The 19,673-nt window shown below is 44.3% G+C and overlaps 1 protein-coding gene across 1 annotated transcript in view; it reads left to right on the forward strand.

The window, feature by feature from the left end:
* The window catches only part of LOC120951865 (uncharacterized), a 100,547-nt gene that overhangs the window by 53,593 nt on the left and 27,281 nt on the right, over positions 1–19,673 (forward strand). The window contains exon 5 of the mRNA XM_040370844.2: positions 4,708–4,797. Within this exon, the coding sequence (XP_040226778.2) occupies positions 4,708–4,797 (90 nt within the window). The remainder of the gene's footprint in view (positions 1–4,707; positions 4,798–19,673) is intronic.

Consider the following 19,673-nt stretch of genomic DNA (forward strand, 5'->3'; position numbering starts at 1 on the left):
TGTCCATTCTTCAGAATTGAAACATTGTTGCAGTTTATTCACATGAAACACAATAAGAGCCCAATTATATGGACCAGGGAACAATTTCAGATCTGGATGGCGTAACATCATCCCCTTGAAGGAGAAAATTAAACTCCAATTAGCTGTCCAGTATCATACAATGTCTCAAATTGAAGAAGTGAGTTTAGAGAACTACGAAATGTCACTTAATTTAAAGTTCTACCCAGCACTCGAGACCAACCAAAGGGAAAACGGTTTAATTTTTATTCAAAAACGGTTTTATCCACTCGTTTTTAGTCCATGTTTACAAGATTTGAATCGTAAATTTGTCTGACCTGATCTCATTTCCTTTTCCACACGGGGTGACTCACAAACCAGAGCTAATCGATTAGATCACGCAACCTGTCGGCCGGGGATGGCTGATTGTTGTCAAACTGGCCGCAAAGCGTCCGTCTCATGGCAATTACATGCCATCAAACAGCGTAGTACGTTGGAATCGTCATTGTAGTCGACCTCGACAGAGCATCAAAAAAGGGCGAAATCGTATACTATTTGCACCTCCTTAGCCATTGTACGAAGGGCGATTAGCGGCAATCGAATCATTCCCGATTCATTCATTTGCCAGGCCAATTTCCTGTTTTCGATCAATTCCTCCCAAGTGGTACGCTTAGACGAGCTGAACCATAAGAAGTAGGCGATTTAACAGGGGAGATACCAAAACGAGCACTGTCTCCAGGCCGAAAAAACGGCCAAAACCAAATCAATCGAACCTATTACCTCACGCCCAAACGAAAACGCGGGTAAGCTCTGCGAGTGTCGTTCCAAAACGGGGGTGACGGGATCCTCGCTGGAGGACGACCAGTTCTGTCCGACGGCTGAACGTCTGCTTCAGTCACATTTCCTAATGCGTCTAATGGAACGATTAATCATAATCATCCATTTCGCTCTAGTGCCGTCGCACTTATCTCACTCACTCCGGCACGGGGATGGCTCCGTCTGCGCCAACCCAAAACGAAGCTTACTCTCGATTGCGATTGGGTGGTCACTGGTCACGTACACGGTCGCAAACCGGGCGAGGGCTTCCCTTTTTTGGGGCGAGGGTCCCGAAGATCGTTTGCTTATATTTATTGCATTAACAATGAATTAATCATTTTCGCCCGAGGGAAAAGCCTGGAAAACGAGTGATTGAAATGGGACGTGAAATGGAATGAAATGGAAAACTTCGACAAGCACTAAAGTAAACAGAAACGTTGTACGGGCTTGATGCTTGCAGGGACAATAGAGCCCCACACGATGTCCGAGGGTCAACGGGTTGCTGGAGAGTATATGTGTCTGTGTATATGCTGGCTCAAAGTTAACGAGGCTCTTGCGAACTCCAAATGGTGCAGAGCTTTGAAGATATCCACGATGCCCATTTAAGGCTGCGGATTGTTACAGACGCGCTCATGTGCATATTGGGTTTGCGATGGGCTTCAGTATGTGTTGTATACTTATGGATTGGTGCAAGTGGAGGATTGAGACATATAAATAAAAAAAATCCGTCTTAATATCAATAGTTTCATAAATTAACTCAATACACTATTTCGTTCATTTCCAAAGAAAGACAAGAAACCATTTAGTTAATACAGCTCTTAAATCTAAAATTCGTCCTCCAATTATACGAATCTCTTAATGTAATACTTTTGTATTAATCGCACATATAACCACCATCCTATTTCAGCAAATCCCTCAAGCCACAGAGCGTTCTGCTAAAATCTACAGCTGACCCAGTTTCCACGGTCTTCGGTGTGGCGATGCTGCTCAATTCTTCGTAGCTACCAAAGAAACTGAAGCTTCACACAGTTGTTTACGTTCGCGCTGGATCTTTGGGCTGTTGTGTGTCATGCTTTGTCTTCTTCTATCATACAGACTTGATGGGATATGCATGTTTCCATTTATTTTTTTTCACAAACAAAACTGGATGCACGTTTGAAGGGGTTTCAGGATGACAGGGAGCGATTGGAAAATCCATTTACACGGTTTGTTAAGTGTTGACATGCGTCGGAATTGTGCACGAGAATACGAGAAATAAAATCCCCTAAGTAATACAGATCTGCTTTAAAGAAAGGCTATTGAAGCTGTTTTTTAGCTTCATCGGTTTTATTTTGTTAGTGTAGCGTAGTGTATATTCTGATTTTATGTCTCGTTTTGTATTGTAGTAGCACCGATTCCCCGTTCGAATTATGATCGAGATAGGACCGGAATTTCCATAACGCAGCACCGATCAATACCCGGATCTGGAGAGAAATAACTGTTTTTTTCTACATGCGGGATTCCATGTATCAAAACAAAATATGCTTTGGTGGGATTCACATTAGGATAAATAACAACCATACAATGTTATTCTCAGGTTCTACGCTGTCATCATAGTGATGACAAATCACTCGACTGGATAGGTTTCATTTGAACTGTGGATAAGATGATCAAGGATGTTGATCACTAAGCAGCAAAGAACGATATCCCAGAATCACTGATATCATCTCAGATGTATGGGATTTCGAGCGCAAAGAGCTCCAACAATGCAAGGAAACGACACACTTATGGTATATGAATGATGCAGTGCAGTTATGAATTGTTTTATTATCCTCGATACATCTTCACCGTTGTGAGAAACAATTCAGCTATCCTAGCAGCAAGCATATATCGCTAAACAAACGAATTATCAGTTGGAATACTTCAGCATACCTTCTTCACCGTAAAGTACGTTCGTCAAACATATACCACCGTCTCAGTGTATAAACCATTCGCTCCATCATACGAAGAATGGCAGGATATAAATTGCAGCAATAAGCAATGGCAACTTGCATGCGCCCCAAATCACATGCAATCATCTCGCCCACCGATCGATAATCGATTATTGTTTACTTTTATTTCATCGACAATGATCACCGATTGTTAGTCCCCGTCCTGTTGCACTCTGCCACCCTGCAAGCACTGTCGATCTGCATCGCACTTCTTGGCCGGTTTGCTTGCTACGGTACACTGCAGGAGCTTTAAAGATTGCTCAACCCACAGTCAATAGATTTATTTATTTCTATAACTGTTGCACTCAACAATTACTGCTTCCATTATGCACCTTCACCATGGGCGCATAGCGAAGGGTAATGGTTACGCTGTACCGTTCCTTTGATCGCTTTTTCGTCTCCGGTACTGATCGCAGAATAGCGAACGAAAACTACTGACGGTGCTACTCGAGTAGCTATTTTATGTGCCTGATGGGAAAAAGATCGTTTGATCGATTGTTTCGTGATGGGTTGTCCGGGACTAGCGGGACAGAAGAAACGGGTAAATGGGATCAGTGAGATTGGTACAGTAGTGTAAGTTTGCGATTCTCATCTACGTGATCGTTGGCGTATGTACATTAGCGAGTTTTGTCTCAATTTAGTGGTGATGAAATATTGTAGCCGGTCTCGTAGTACAGTCGTCAACTCGTACAACTTAACAACATGCCCGTCATGGGTTCAATCCCCAAATAGACCGCGCCGCCATACGTAGGACTGACTATCCTGCTATGGGGGGGAATCAATTAGTCACTGAAAGCCAAAGCCCACAAGTGGGTACAGGCAGGCCTTGACCGACATGGGTTGTTGAGCCAAAGAAGAAGAAGAAGAAGAAATATTGTACTCTGTATTAAGCCGGTAACAAAGTTTGTGAAGCCGTTTGGTCAAGGTCTATGGAGAAAATGCTTCATCTGTGAATTTGTACACAACAGGAAATATAGCAAACAGTATTTCTTTATTATGCTTTTATGGTCATTTTATTTGAAATCATGAATTGAATATTATTATTAATCTTATAAAGTTATAATAATAATAGTTATTACTATTATATTTATTACTATTACTATTAGTAATTATAGTTATTACAAAGATAATTGTAATATTCATGTTTTAATCTTGACAAATCGCACTAACGCAAGGGAAATGATCTTTGCTGATTTAATAAACGTTAAATTTCGCACATATTTTCGATGGATTTCCGGTTCCTATCATACTGTAGGCGTGTACACTACGTCAAACCAATCACTATAGCTAGCAGTGAGACACTTCAACACGGGAACTCCAAACGCGGTCAACTTAAAACGACTTTTGTTATATGTGACGCCGGTTCAAGAAAGCAAAGAGCTCAGGAACCTAAATTTCGTTCCGATAAAGCGAATCACAAAGTATGCGCCACCGTGTAGGCTCCGACATGATGCGGATTACGATGCGCCCGTGATTCGAACCCGATTGGCAATCGTATGGGAACCAGGTGGAGTGTTGTTTGTGGTCCCGTGTGAACAGTGGCTCGAACACTCTCGAACGCTCTCACAGGGCTCTCGAAAATGGGAGGCTTTAGGGAGCGCAGGAATGTCACTCGCGGAGATTGATTTGATTGGGAAATTTGATGATTTGTCAGGTTTACGTAAGTGGCTGAACCGAGCTAAGTGACGAGATGTCAAGCCGCGCGCAGCTTCCTGACCGGATTGGCGGCGGGATTTAAAATATTGATTTCCCCTCGCATCGTCGCTCCCACATTTGTAGTATGTAGTCGTAGCTTACACAACAGCGGGACGACTTATTAAGGTGTCGTTTTTTTCTGAAATGCTGCTGGCCATATTCTTGCTGATCGTTTGTTTGTTCTGGTTTCTTTAATTTTCCTTTCATTTCTCCCTCCTTTCCATTTCAGGCACTATCTGGATTCCTTATGATGCTCACACAGAACGGAAAGCTGCTGTATATTTCTGATAATGCCGCCGAATATTTGGGCCACTCGATGGTAAGTCCCCGGGGAACGCTTCGTGTAGGGGCAACTGATGAATCATTCAACGATTAATGGATGTATGAGAGATTTTGAGTATTGAAGAAATGCGACAGAACTTTGACTAGAGTAGCCTTTCATTGCGAAAGGCCCGAATTAATCGGGTAGGTCATACTCTATTGGTCACTACTGGGCGTTTGGTAAGGTGCTTGAGCGATCATGGTATTACAAATGGGTAGCGAGTTTTACTTATTTCAATTCACATTGTGGATGTTTTATAAATTATTGTGTCTTTTTTATCATAACCCTCATACCACAGTGATATTTTTCAGTGATTTAAAACAAAAGACTTCAATTACACTTCAGGCTTCAAACTTGTTTATATACTAAGCATAAAAACAAATACCTATGATTGGTTAAAACATATCAAATATTGCAATCTTGGTTCCAAGTACACATTCAGCCTGTTTTCAATCGATAGGGAAATCACCCCAAGGAGGGTATTTTGAACTTTTTGTGGCGAAATTTGCAATCAATTAAACGCAAAGTTGCAAAAAAGGTTGAAAACCACTGGCCTGATCTGCTTCAAATACGTCTTCTGCCGTTGTTTACTGAAGCTCATGCACGGCAACGTAATCTGACGGGATCCCATTTTCTGCATTGTAAATATCGCGTTAATTGCGTGCTAGCCTTACACCTTTATGCTTCAATCGTACGTAGCTACGGGACGGGAGAAGTAGCTACGACTGAAGTGCCTCCTATCACAAGAACCAACCAGGGAGCGATTCCCTTCACTGACCCAACCACCGCTGGTAAGGACACATACTCACTACTCGACCAGCTGCTTCCAGGTAGGGAATGTGGCGGTTTGCCTGCTAAGCCGCCTGATAATGGACACAGACCACAGCATAAAAGGGCAGCATGAACCACGAGGAACAATAACGCAACTGCCCCCTGCTCCCTCCCTGCAAGCAATGGACGAGAGAAGTTGAGCCGCGAAGGCGAGAAAGATATCATCTTAAATTTCGCACCACGGCAATTTGTTAAAAAGCGCATCCGATCATATTACAATCCCCGCGACTCCCGCACGCCTGCCCGCACCACCGCTGGGTCGGTGAAGAAGCCCTCCCATGGTCGCTTCCTGGGAAACAATTTCGGAGTCACCTCTTGACTCTTGACGCTGACGACGCTACGCGGCTGACCAACTGACGATCATCGATGGTGGTTGCGTTTGCTGGCCTCTCTGTACCATTGCCATGGACGGTTGCTGCGGCTCGCGCAAGTCTCGTGTGCCTGTGAAATATGATTGTTTTGATGTTTATTCTTTTCTCTGTGTGCACCCATTGCAATGGAGTTCAAGAACGAACACTCGATAAAAGTGTGTAAGAGTGCGATGCAAAGCTCTTGGGAGAGTTTTCTGCGAGTGTCTGTTTGTTACAGGAAGCTTGTTCCTATAAGCAACCACGCCGGAAACTGTGATGGTGATGGTAGAAGTTATAAAAACTCCTCTCAATTCTGATGTACGAAAGTAGGAAAAAAACAGGCAAAAATATGATTATGTCTGGCGAGATTATTGTGAAGTGTCAGTGCAGGGATGTTAGCAGCCGAAGCAGCAGCAGCAGCAACAGTAGAGGCAAATGCATCCCAAGTGCAGCTGCTTGCATTTCATTCCCCTTCATTTCAAAACGAGGCTGTAAGTATAAAGCGTTCAATCCGGCAAACGCGGCTCCGCGCAGTGAAGTATGTGTTCGAATCAGAATTGAATCTAGCGGGCAGCCTGGCAGGAAGCGAAACTTTTATGAACCTCGCCCGAATGATGAACGAAGGAAGGCATGAATATATCTCGAGGTCCGCTGATGGGTGGACGAACGACTCTGGGCGTACGATAACGAGGTGTGAAACGGGAAAACAAATCAACTGACTTTGCGTTGTAAAATGCACACTTTTTGGCAAAGGAAGCACTGGGTAAGAAAAACATAGCACGCTCGCCGTGAAGGGCACACTTCACTCATAACCCTGCCATCGGGCTTAATGGCTAAATGCTCGAACCCGATGCTAACGATAATGGATTGGCTTTTAATATCGTTCACCAGCTTGCTTGTTGTTTTTTTTCTTCTCCCTCTTCGTTTGCTCCGTTTGAGGGCTGCATTTACTCTTTTTTTTCGTTTCTACCCCCACTGACACTGACACTGACCGCGAAATGTGGTTCCCCATGGTGCGCAGGCCAATTTTGCATACCATGAGAGCGGGTGTGTTATATTCGGTCACACCAGGACGCTCGCGCACGGCTTCGAGCCCAGCCTGTCTGCGAAGGTGACGATGATTAACAGGCTGATAAGCTGATTAAGAAGCTGATCATCTCGCTCCGCTGTGTAGCGGTGAAATGAAATGCATTAAATCGATCGGATGCACCGCAATCGGGCGAAGGAAAACAATCGCGATGAAGGGCAAACAGCGCAAATATAGCAGCTGGGTGGGTGTTGATTGAGGAGTGTGAAAACCGCAACACACTTTTCTTTCTTTTTTCCTTTTGCTCATTATCAAAGAATGGCATGTACGGAATGCATTCCCTGCAACTCGTGGATTGAAAAAACTTGACCAAAAACCGCAACAACGATTGGTTGGTTGGTTTGAATTAGCAATTCAATTTATTTTCACGCCAAATTGAGCACGGAAGCGTAATTTGTCTAGCCGTAAGGAGCAACCTCGAGCCCTGTGCAATTCAAACACTGCGGATTATCGTTCGTTTGGTTTTGTTGTTTCACCGTCAGACTCTTCGACAATGGTGTAAAATTACAGTGATAGCTAAGTATCATCAAGACAGTCGGTAAAGTGTTTTATACTACATAGCGGATGTATGATTTCCTCAACGGGCTTCATTTTCTTCCCTAGAAAATATTTAATTTAACAAAGATAGCGATTTTAGATCTGCTATAAACCAATCGTTTGTTCAATAAACAATACAACAACCACACTTTAATGGCGACAGCATCCACGATCCCACGAAACACTCCTTAACATGGCAACAACAATCTCTTAACATGCCGCATGTATCGGTACATCACTGATCCACCCATGGCCACCCGTTGCCGTCCTCCCCTCCACCGACCGGTACAAGCGATCACGGCACATTATTCAAATTCTCAGCAGCTGTCATGCAGAACGGTGACATCTCTATGCTGATTGGAGGCATCGGTTCGCGGAACGTTACCGTCCTCGGTGTCCTTTTCGCCCGTTCACCACAAACATGCTATGCCTGTTGGCACATATTTAGCGTATCGTCGCTGCAAATGTCTGCTATGCAAATGGTGGGCTATAGTTGGCGATATCTTTTTAGCAACAAATGTCTGATGTTTCTCATCGCTTCGATCGTCTTTACGAAAGATTGAATGGATTGGAAGCTTTTTTTTTTTTTGTTGGAAGCCAAGCCTTTTTTAACCTCTATTTTAAAAAGGCATTTGTAACTCTTTATAAGAGTTGTTTTGAGATGTTTATTAAAACATTAAATAAAAAATGTAAATAAAAAACAATAATTCAACTCTTTTGGATAAATTATACTTCAATGTATCTTAAAATTCCTAAAACGACCACTCTTAAATAAACCTAAATGGCTACTAACTCACTCATCCACTGACAGCAAACAGTTTGTCAAATGCCTTTCAGCTGCGGGACAGAGTTATGATGAGATGTACGGTTCGTCGCTTGCGTGATCCATTGTGATCCTTCCGTGACATCTGTTGTAATGCATGGCATCTGGCCGTTTCTAGGAAAAGAGGCAAATTTCCATAAACCCTGATCTTAGCTGTACAAACCCACCGAGGCTAAAGGGACGATAAATGACAACGCATGACACACTCCAAAACTCCTTTCTTGGACCAGGGCACACAGATCCCAGAGCGTTACGGCTCCAAGTGTACCCTCCTTCTCACGTACATGTGTTCCGGGAGCTAGATTTCTCAGCCAAACCTCTGCGCAAAACGGCTCCGGATTTGGGTCGCATTAAGTAACGGCCTCCACCGCCCCATGGCGCCCTTCTCTTGTGTGTTCCTCGAGTCCGCATGGAAGCTATGTGAAAGGTCACACACATAGGAAGGGCTCTGGTCTTGTACGTACGTAGCTAGCAGTTCCAGCCCCATGGTGAGCGAAAACACAAGCGCATGCGCGGTTTTGCATTAAGTGTGATAATGTCTGAACGTCCTGAACTTACGTCCTGGGTCCGGCAGCGTCCAAAAAATGATTGTTCTTTTCTTCACACAAGCTAACGCACTGCTAAACTGTTAAGCTGCTGTGATTGTGTGCACTCGTTGTGCACGGGCGGGTGGCGTACCCTGTTTGCTGCGTACGTATGATAACGCGTGACGGTACGGACGGCGAGACAATTGCCTCAATTGGTATAGAGGTGAGGCGCAAAGCGAACCTGGCAGAATGCGGTTTTACAGCATATTGTATGCTAAGTACTCGGGTGCCCGGTGTACCGGGCCCCTTCCGTTCCATCCCGGTTGCACGAATAGTGTCCGCAATGTATCATAATGCGCGCCAGGCAAAGGATCTCGTACCGCTGTTTAGCCTGGGAAGAATGGTGATTCGATGCTTGCGCGAGAGTAAATGCAAAATACGTGCACCGGCGATACTTGTGGTAAGATATTAGCGTCACCAACTGTCACGCGTGTGTCGCTGGGTATGTGTACAGTTTGCAGTTGTTTCGTTGTTGGGGCCCGCTGAACCTGAATTTTCGCCCTCGAGAAGGTGTTGACAATCGGACGGGTGCTTCGATAGTGAGGAGACCATGAGGCATTGAAGTATTTTATAGGAATAGTATACCTACTCGTAAATGAGAGGATAGATGTAAGAATCAATTAACCTTAAAGAAGAGTTTTTTGGAATAATGAAAGTATTTCAGATTGCAAATAAAAACTAACTAACAGAAGATTTTGAAGAGTTGACTTTGACTCTTTACGGTAGATAATAATCAATTTATTGAAATAAGCAAAACATTAAACATTAATATCTAGAGCCTTACCTCGTGACATTTTCAGAAACAAGTAGAATGGAAATTTCGTTGCTAAACAATTTCTAAAACTGTTTACAGTATATCAAAGGTATGGTACAACGTGCTGATTTGCTAGTTATGTTTTCCTGTTAATTTTCAAACGGGAAAAGGAAGATTGCTTCAACTGAAAGTGTGTTACAGGTTAAATATACAAGCGCGCGACACTGTAGTTGACAATCAATTTTCAACTCTGTCGATGTCCTATCAATACACCATCACCGTAAAGTTATGAGCCGTTGTGTTTTTGAGCAGGTCCGCTCAGGAATGCCATGCACTGCTTTGTGGGCCTTCCAACGCGACTCTGAAAATCGCCTGCAGAGCTGCGGAACACCGCTAACGACCAATTAATAGATACGTTAATTTATGTTCTAACGCTGTCCTGGCATGGTGGAGGCGTGCGGTACGGTACGACGCCGAACCGAGTAATCTACCTCAGCCACAGCGTTGCGCTTATGCTTATCAGCTTACCGTCTGAGCGATCGATCGAACTTTCCTACCGCAGCCGTGAAGGCTCATTAGACATCGGCAATCGGCATCGGCTCACAACCGTGACGACGATCGCGGTCGCACTTGGAATGACCCATTCTGCCGAGGTGCTGTGAGCCCCGCGTTGCATCTTTTGCACGCGAATGGAACGAAAGATTTGCTACCTCTCGCCCGTTCTGAATAGTGCCCCCCCTTATTCCCACACACACACACACAGAGGGTGCACAGCTCTCGACGGCGCACTTGTGGATTGTTTGCGCCTGCCTGATTCACGCTGATAACATCTGCGTCAGCCTTCACCACGTGCATACCCTTCCTTCCTGCCTGGTCCGCTTTTCCAGTATACCGGCTGTCCCCTACGCTAGCGGGATGCGCAACGGTGGAGGAGTAGGTGGCCGAGTACATTGCAGGATTTTGCCTGAGACCTTCTCGCGTATTCCCCGAGCGCGATACGCGCGAGATGATGTACAGCGGTGGATTTGGCCGGCAGTTTTGAATAAATATAAATAATTCACCAACTGCCTGATCTAACGAACCGTTTCAGTGCGCGGGCAAACACAAGGAATGCACGGTGAGGTGAGGTTTAGGTCACCGATGGTAAACGGCAAACACATGCAACAAACACAAACCTTCTCGAACCAATCCCTAGCGAAATCCGTCTCTGTATCGAATCGCGCCGATTGAGGTTAAGGTTACAAACGGACGGTCGATCGGCCGGAGCTAGATGGCTGGCTGGTTCCTCGTGTTGCACTCGTCTCGCTCTGGGGGTCCTTGGTGCTCGTGGGCCGTGCTCCGAAACCGAAAGTGTCCCCAAGCAAGGCAAGCAGTCCCGGTGTGGGACACCCGTGAACATTTAGGGCACGACGGTACGAAAGGTTGGCCGTTTGGCAGCGCTGGTGACATTTCGTCCGGCGGGACACCGAGTGGGTCAATAGAATTCCAGCAAAACGGTTGTGCGGTGGTTGTTCTGGTTGGCGTAAGGGAGTGGTTTTTCAAATCTGGAATACACTGAGGAAGCTTATTGAATGGGGTGTGAATATGCAAAAGTCTTAGGGCTCAACGTTTGAACAACAATACATGAGAAACTTCTTGCATCGTGTGTTTTGCCATAGTCGTAGAAAGCTTAAGTTTGCATTGTGGTAATTCGTTTGTTTTTAACATATTGAAAAAGGAATCTCACATACTTAATTTAATATTGCAAAATAATAATAATAACCAACATCCAAACAAAACATGTCCTACAAGCTATACTAATCATTCATTGCATTAATTCCCACTTACACAAAGCACTACTTCTAACCTTTCTAATCGTCGCTTCAGCTCACTCAAAGCGAAGCCGATTACCGCAGTGCAACAGTCTAGCCAAATAAATAACTCCAATAGTTCCGATCTTTTTTTTAATCGTTCCACTCAAACCCGCACCCGCTGCCTTGATTTTTGTACTCCTGAATTATGTCACCCAGCGCCTGCCTGGGGTTAGAAAACTGAATTTATTGCAATCATTTTGGCTAATGTCATACGCAGCCAGGCTTAGCCAAAACAGTTTGAGGGTGGAAAAGGAAAACAAATCTGCACACAGTTTCGGTCGAAGTCAGGGTCTTAGTGGCGCATACGGATCTATTCCTGGCAGTAGTAGAAGCGACAGTTAAGACTGGCTGGTTAGTCGCGGTGCACAGTGTGAGCCAGCCGCTCTCGCACTAGAAGCCTAGGCAGTCGAGATAATTAATTGGTGTTCCGGCAGTAAATCTACTTAGAGCCATCGGCTTACTGGAAGTCGTAGCGTTCGAAGCGGAGTACATTTTTTCATATGCTATTTTGTGCTAATGTGGTCACACAGCCGTTGCAAATTTGAGAACATAAAAAAAGCCGAACGATACGATACAGCAATTGAGAAATGAGCTAAGGCTAGGGGATTTAAAACACGTTACGAACTTGTGTTGCATTGTTATTGTTGATGATTTGTAGCTGTGTAGGGTTTAAGCAGCAGAAATAATGAAAAGACTTCAACCAGCCGTTATGCGACAAACTTTTGCAAAAGCAGTTAGAAAATTGTGTTACAAGTTACAAAATTACCAATCTAAACATCAACATCTAAACCAAAAAATGAGTTAAAATACTAATAATTAGCAATATTTGAACAGAATTACAGAATCTCAAAAGCCTCGCATGCAAAAACGAAGAGCTAAATTACATTAGTCTCAATTATATTCCAATTACTGTTTAGTATGCAGGTTTGTACCATAAGATCGCTATACCGGATCAAGGTACCAACGTACAACTAGGTATTAATCGTTCGGTGGCTTCCTAAGCAGCACCAGTAGTGGGTTGCAGCTTGTACACGGGAAGCGTTCATGATTGGCGTAGGAAGCCAAAAAATGATTGCGCACAATCATAATCACCGCTAATCGGGTTCGCATATAATAAACAGAATAATAAAACCTGCCCTGCGCCAGCGGTTCACCTTCTTTGCTCGCCATTCACGCGGTTTTGGATTGATCGGTTTCGGTACGGTGGCGCGTGAATAAACGCGCCAGGTGACGTTCGAAGTTTGCAAACGCGTGGTCGCACACACCGACCACCGTTGGACACATGCAGTGCAAAAGACACGCTGCGTAAGTGCACCATCTCTCTTACCCACAAACACAATCTAGCATCCGTTTCAAACGTCTTGCCAGATTTACCCGTGCCCCGCGATGCGTCATTTGTCACGCCGTTTGTGTGGTGATTTCAGTTTTTCTTCAACCCTCTTGCTCTACAAACTTTTTTCTATGTTGAGGAGGGGTTGAGAATGAGTGTGTTTGTTAACCGGGTGAGGATAATTTTTCTTCAGAGTGCCACGTGCGAGAACTGCAGCGTGTAGCGGTTGGTTGGCGTGGCTCGCACGATCGTTGTACGATTTGAATGTTTGCTACATGTTTCACACAGTAATACATTGTTTTTCACGCGAGATTTATGCTTTTTTACCGTTCCTCTTCTGTCAAAGGTCAAATTAGATCAGTTAAAAATCGGTCAAAAAATAATTCAACACCAACAAATTGAACATGTTGCTGAGTAATGCTTTGTAAATTGACAAGAAGTTATACTAATAAATGATACATTTCCCTTAAAGTCATTTCAATGTGTCATGCTAAGCAAAAACTCATACTACAACAACAGTACATTGCTGATTTCTCTTGCCACACGCACCGGTTTGACATACGGATAATGTATTTAGTACGCTAAGCACTATAATCGATCACAAAGCGCAACGATCGCGATAACGGTCACCTTTAGTGCATGAACATCATTTAACAGTGGACAATTCAATCGCACCGAACACCTTTAGCCGATGGTTAATGTGACAGGCCGATGCATTTCTGCCCTGTCAAACCACTGTCCAAACATCATCCATTACTTATCATTGGTACCACAGACGTGCGCGAAACTCATTTCCATTCACCACCATGCATTCATTCAACTCCCACGTACCAAATCCGTAAGTTTCACTCGCACATCGCGATCGCAATTGCAGTTTCAAGTTCAGCGTACGCATTGTCTGTTTGATCGATCAATCTTTTACCTCCAATGGTCGATTGAGCCAGCTGTGTTCGATATTTCTTTTTTTTTTATTCGTCATTTCTCTGCTAGCCTGTATACTCTACCGTCATTGAATGCTGTGCTGTATCGACATGTTCATTTGGAACGCAATCGTCATGAATCTGTCAAAACACCAACTTCCTTCCTTTTTCGTTCGATCCCTGAACTGGCCTGAAGTGCATACAATCAGCTCTAGAATTAGAATCCTTGAATTTTTGTGTATGCATGTGTTGCTTTAAGTTTGTTTTTTTTTAAGGATTGAAATAAAACTCAAACCGCGATGGTTCCCCCGGGTACCGGGGCAGGTTGAGCGCGACGACAAATGTAAGCCGCAGGGAAATTTATGAACGACGTCGTAATAAATCGGAATACCGTTCCGGTTGTGCCGAATCTCTCGCCTGTTCCGTTAGCAGAAAAAGGCAACGCAACGAACGTGCGGGACATGTTTCCATGCGCGGTGTCATGTTCGATCGATTTTTACGATCGTGTTGGGTCGATGTTTTTGTGTATCCGGCCGGCAGTTCGACAGCCCGGCTCGGTTCTGGTAGTTGTGTTTGTTTGTGATGTGAGGCTTGAACATGGACAAGAGCCGTACCTGGATCAGTCCTCACTCGATGTGAAGAAAACAGTGTCAGAAAATCGCTCCGAGCAGCGGTGGCTGTAAACTAAGCTGGACGACGCTTTTTCCCTTGTTGAGGTTGTTTGTTGAATGAAATTTCTCCCGACAATAATAGAATAGCTTGTTTCAATCAACGGTAATGTGTATAAAACAAACGCTTAAGTGAACTATTACGATGCCATTTTGCGACGGTACACAAAGACGTTGGAGCACCACTACGGGTACTGAAAAATGAGACTGTATTAATTCCCGTCAAATAGAAGCGTGAAATATGGCATAATTCATACATTCAGCGTATAGACCATTTTAATTACGCACACACATACACTGTAGTGAACCAATGCTTCCACTCACTCATCAACACTTCTCGCAAAACTAAACAGTGTAATTTACCACCGGTTTGCCATAATGGTCTCACCTTTACCGGGTGGATTAAATCACATTTCTTTTTAAATCGCTTTTGCACAAGCTATTATTATCCACAACTACCGCTTATCGTTGATGAATGCTAAACATACACAGCCCAGTGTTTTCTACTAATCCGATCTCCTCATTTAATGCTCCTTTTCTATCTATCGTGGATTCATTTTCTCGCGCCATTCCATCGCCATGAGATCAACTAATTAATCTTGCACTTAACCAGGGCTGCAATACAAAAATGCACATTAAAAAAAAACAGCAGGACGATGGAAAGGCGGCCACGGGGCAAGCCCACCTAATAGGTTGAGGACCATTCCGCGCCGGAATCGGCAATGGTGTCCATTACCCATCTCTCACGTTTGCTGAAACGATCGTAACGGGGGTTCCACCCGCCAGGTTTGATGGTGAAGCAGGTATCGTATCTGATAAGAAGAGAGAGAGCAGATTAAGCATGTAATGGCAATCCACAGGCTTATGTGTTTCCCTTTCACTGGCTGCGCGAAGGTGGTGCCAGTTTTATGACGTTCGCCACTTATATCGCACCCAAATTTAGCGCATAAAACGAAACGGATCGAGTTTTATCGCACCCACACCTAACAGTGCCAAAACCATGACCCAGTTATTGCTCGGTCATTTCGTTTAAGCGCAGCTCTTAGCCACCGTCATCCAGGTTTATTGACCATTACGGAAAATAGCTCGAGTACTTTGTGCAAAAAGAAACGATGGCAAACGCCAATGCCAATTTGCGCGTGTTATCATACTAACCGAGTTGAAACGGCAATTGTATAGTGTCACCCATGTGTCACATTTCGCAGGCCATAAATTTATTGCGTGTGAATATACTTTTTTCCGCGATTAGAACTGGACTAGATTGCTCGAGCTGCGCTCTGCCTGCATTCCACAGCTACACATTGCTAGTCAACCGCCAGTATCTTGGCGAAAGAGCAGAAATAGAAGGAAGATCGTTCCGCGCAACCGTTGGAACGAGTTCGTTTCTTTTGCTGATGAACCACGGGTACGACCTTCCTGTCCATCCGATAAGCAAAGTGCAAACAAGCAACTGACTGATGGAGCCCTACCACTCCTCGCGGCAATCAGGCGAGTCTCACGTGAGTCCAACGGCGGGAACCATACCCGATCCCGGTCCGAGCATATTAGTGAGCCCTCAGACAGGCTGGTTCGGTCGACTCCTCCCCTAGCCGGACAGCCGGACAGATCAAGTCCGTGCGCGTTGCACATTCGCTAAAATGTAATAAACTCGCGCCGGTGCATTATCCACCACGGGCGAATACACATCTCCCGCACTGGGATGAATGGATGGCTCACAGTCGGACTTGATCTGATCATAACGATCAGCAAGATCACTTGTTGAACCCTGGGGTTGCGCAGCGTGGAGAGTTTGAAGCGCGGTCCTGCACACACGTTCCAGGAGGCACGGTCGTCCGGTATGTCCGAGCAAATTACAGAAAATCCATCACATTAGATCAGACCCGTTTCGGCCCCTTTTGGGGTGGTCCCGGGCACTCATCGTAGGGAGGGAAAAACGGCTGCAGTCTGATGCAGCCGTCCAGCCATCCATCCATCCGGGAACGGTACAACCCTTTTTGTCTCGATGACTTTGTGGCATACTGAGCAGCTAGATCTGCGAGATGTCCTTTCACTGTAAATGAAACAATTTGTAAACGAGGTTGTTATACAGAAGAAATAAAGAAATAAATAAAACATTTATGTACAGTGAAAAATGTGTACAAAAAATTATTTCTATTTATTTGTAGGTATGTGAAAAGCGTAAAAATTACAAAACTTTTATTTAAGGATTTAAGATGAAAACTCTTTTCGATTTTTACTACTGAAACACAAAAAATCATTATTTTGTTAACCTCTGCCATTGGACTTACTTGTCAAGCCACATTGAAAATTTACGAGCAGAATCTAAGAATCTTGTACGAATTTGTTTGAGTAGTAGTAGTAGTAGTAGTAGTAGTAGTAGTAGAAGATTTATTTGTCTATAATATAACGTTATATATCTTTCCTCGTTATTTTGAAAATTTTCTAGCTTTGCGAAATTTTTTGAGAAATGGCCATTTTAAGCACAACTTTCTCCAGCAAGTGAATCTACTCAATTCAGTGCAACTTCTTTGAAACATGGAAACAATCAAATTTCAGCCAATCATCATTGCGAACATATTTTCACGTCGAATTCTGACCTCTATCAACCATTATAGCCAATATATACGTTTGTTGATTTTTCTCACGGTGGATACAACAATCTGGTCGATTGCAATAAAATCCCTGCAATGACTTGCCTGCCAAACCAGAGCATCGTCCACTGTTTAGCGGATTTCACATCCATCGTGCTTGATTTGGTTTGTTGGTTTATTTTCTTTACAACCTCCGCCTTCGGTTAGCAACTCTTCTGCACCTCACAGCTCACCGAATCTTCCGGGTGGACGGATGGATTGCTCGGTATGGAACAGATCGAGCTATGGTATGGAACAACACTCGGCACTGCCGCACGGTTTGGAGCTCCCCGGCAATCCTTCCAGATATGTGTTTTTACGTTTGCTTGCGTTCACTGTATTGCCATTACGCTGCAACGCGAAATAAACATGTTTTCTCTATAATTACCGGCGAAGATGTTTGTTTTGTGTGATCTTTGAGCTGGTTTTGAAGCGGAAAAGGATTCCACTGCGAGGCAAGAGGGTGGGAGAGTTAAAACTCATCGGTAAGGAAACTCTCGGCGGACATGACGTTTCGGATTTTGTTCTCTTTCTCTTTTTTTACTCCACTCATCCCTTTGACAGAATTATCCTCCCCCAGGAGCGCTCATTGCAATGGTTGAAATTGACCGCACGGGCTGACCCGTTGGCCCCGGTGGGTCGAGTCGGCTGCTGCTGTGACTTCAGATTTGCTGGCTGAAATAAAGCAGAACCCCATCATCATGATGATTCCGGCCTCTGACGGGACGGACGAGCAGTACTGGAAGCTCACTGGGAATGACATTTCGTACGGCTCATTTTCCGACGGTTGTAACTCCCGCAAATCCTCTAATGAAGGCATCAAACATCGCCCTGCGCCTTGCGGGTAAATTTATGGGAAAATTCTTGCCCCCAAGGGGGAAGCGTTCGAACCGTTTTATTGGCCGCATTCTGTGCGGAGGCCAAGCGTAAAAGTTTATAAACCATAACTCGCCCAGGGTAACCATCGCGAAGGCACTAAAATAATGGGCAATTAATAATTTTTACCGCAAAATCGAGCAACCCGTCCCGGGATATCGTTGGTACTTGATAGCACTGGTAGTGCACGTACGCAACCGATGCGAGTGGATCTTACGCGAATGGAAGAAAGTCAGAGACACCATCGACCCCGGGTACAACGTACACAAACTTTATCGTCGCCTTGCGGGGAAACGTTTATTAATTTATTAGTAGTATGGCCACCGTCGGTGTATTGTCGAGGATCGACTAAAAGCTCCTAAAAGCTACAGAAGAGAATGGGTGAATATTTTTTTGTATGGCAAATCACTGGGTGCATCCAGTATCCAGGTCTCGCTCAGATCGCTCTGCCACCAGCGCCAGAAGAAGCGCTTTTTAATAAAGTCATAAATCTATTATTTTATTGCTACAACGTTAAATATGGTACGATCCAGCTAAGCCCGCCAGCCGAATGGCGGCGTTCCTGTTTTGTTCTTTTGCAAAGCAGTAAAGCAGTGATGTTCATATTCCGCGAAGGATCACATGCGGATGATGATGTTACCGTGCATATTTGTAGTTTTATTGATTTCCAATATTTATTTAAAGCTTCGATATTGGTTTTACGTTTTAGGGCCTATTTATGTTACTATGCAACACATGATTCTTATATTATTAACGTGTTCACGTGGCGTTAGTAATTTTATTCAAGCATTATTTTTGAGTAAAGTGAGTCTATTTTACATTAAAATATATTTTTTTTATTCCTAACCTAGCAAGTATTCAAACGTCCTACAACAGATAATAGTTTCATGGGTGCCCGTCAGTTATCGAGAAACGCTCACGACTGGGTTCAAAGTTGAGCTTTAATTGTTTTCCAGATTCCATGTGCGATTGCGTCCGAAGGTCTAAACCGCATTCCACATCGGGTTGCCAACCATTCCGTACCGTACTGTACCGTTCCACACGCTGCCCAAACGATTTGCATTCACTCGGCGAGCAAGCAACGAAATCCTTCGTGTACGGACCCTTACAAACTGGCCAACGTCCAAAGTGACCCAAATAAATGGCATTAAATTCTTGCCACTCCGAAGAATGCAGCCAATGTCAGGACTGATCGATGAATTAGATAAAGACAACGGGCCGAACCAAACGCATGCGCTGATAGATTTCAACACCAACTCGGCAGCAACGGCCGCGGGATAACAGCAACAATCGGTCATATTGATCCTGGTGCGTTTTGTTTCAATGTCTACGCTTTAGAGACCTCTGGCACGGTGATGGTAGATGCTATGACAGCCGCCTCCCATCACCACCCCTCCCACCCCTCTTTCCCCACGAAGTGTGGACGTAGAACAGCCTTTCAACGCATCGATACGCTAAAAACAATCGTGGCCATTTTTATTGGACATTGATCATACAATTCCAGCGATCGATCGATAAACGTTGTCCGATTAACGACATCGTTTGATGATGAGTCGACAAAAAATTGATCCCTCAATCTGCGGTGGGGAAATATGTGGCCGTTGCTGGTGGTGGTAGTGGTAGATGT

Source organism: Anopheles coluzzii, chromosome 2, assembly GCF_943734685.1.
Source record: "Anopheles coluzzii chromosome 2, AcolN3, whole genome shotgun sequence".
Taxonomy (NCBI): domain Eukaryota; kingdom Metazoa; phylum Arthropoda; class Insecta; order Diptera; family Culicidae; genus Anopheles; species Anopheles coluzzii.